The sequence below is a fragment of the Phytophthora parasitica genome (assembly GCF_000247585.1).
Source record: "Phytophthora parasitica INRA-310 unplaced genomic scaffold supercont2.72, whole genome shotgun sequence".
Classification (NCBI taxonomy): Eukaryota; Oomycota; class Peronosporomycetes; order Peronosporales; family Peronosporaceae; genus Phytophthora; species Phytophthora nicotianae.
Genome location: NW_008649058.1, coordinates 124,954 through 125,557, shown reverse-complemented (window position 1 = coordinate 125,557; position 604 = coordinate 124,954). Strand labels below are relative to the sequence as shown.

General features: G+C 46.5%; 1 protein-coding gene across 1 annotated transcript; it reads left to right on the top strand.

Moving 5' to 3' along the window:
* Positions 1-174: 174 nt before the first annotated feature.
* PPTG_24169 (hypothetical protein) lies at positions 175-540 on the top strand (the record flags this gene model as incomplete). The annotated part of the gene is made up of 1 exon (XM_008915574.1): positions 175-540. One exon carries the CDS (start codon positions 175-177, stop codon positions 538-540), a length of 366 nt encoding a protein of 121 aa, XP_008913822.1.
* Between the last annotated feature and the right edge of the window lie 64 nt (positions 541-604).

Below are 604 nucleotides of genomic sequence, written 5' to 3'. Positions count from 1 at the left end.
TACTCATCAACGAAATACACCAGAAAGATGCATGTTGGACCACGCCCGTTTTGATGGTGACGAAAACCGAAGATACGACAATCCATGCGCAGAATTATCATGAAGTGCACGTCATCGCGATGCAATCAAAGTGACGCAGAATGTCCGTGTCGATGCCGTATATTAACGTGCGAAATGAGCATTTTGGCAAGTATATCGGTCGATGGCAAGCATACAATGTTAGATACAACTGCACTATCTCCTATAACAACACTGCCAGTATTGACGACTAACATGAAGACGTGCATTCTCGAGCGGCCCACTGAAGACGCAGCGATCACCCCTGAGGCGCTGTTTGGCATTATTTGCAAGAAAATACCCCGTCTCACGCTCGGAGGTCCTCCGCCGCTACTTAGTCAAGTACAGAGCCACACCAAAAAACGGCGTAAGGCTCACAAAAGAGATGCAGTTCAGCCAATGATTGACCTTTGTAGCCGGTATATGCTTGACAATTTAAAAAAGAGAGACTGGTACATGGAAGCCACCGTCAACATGATCTAGCTGTCACGTCTTCTAATCTACAGGGAAATGAAGACACTATGCAAACGGTTGCTCGCAGGCAAAT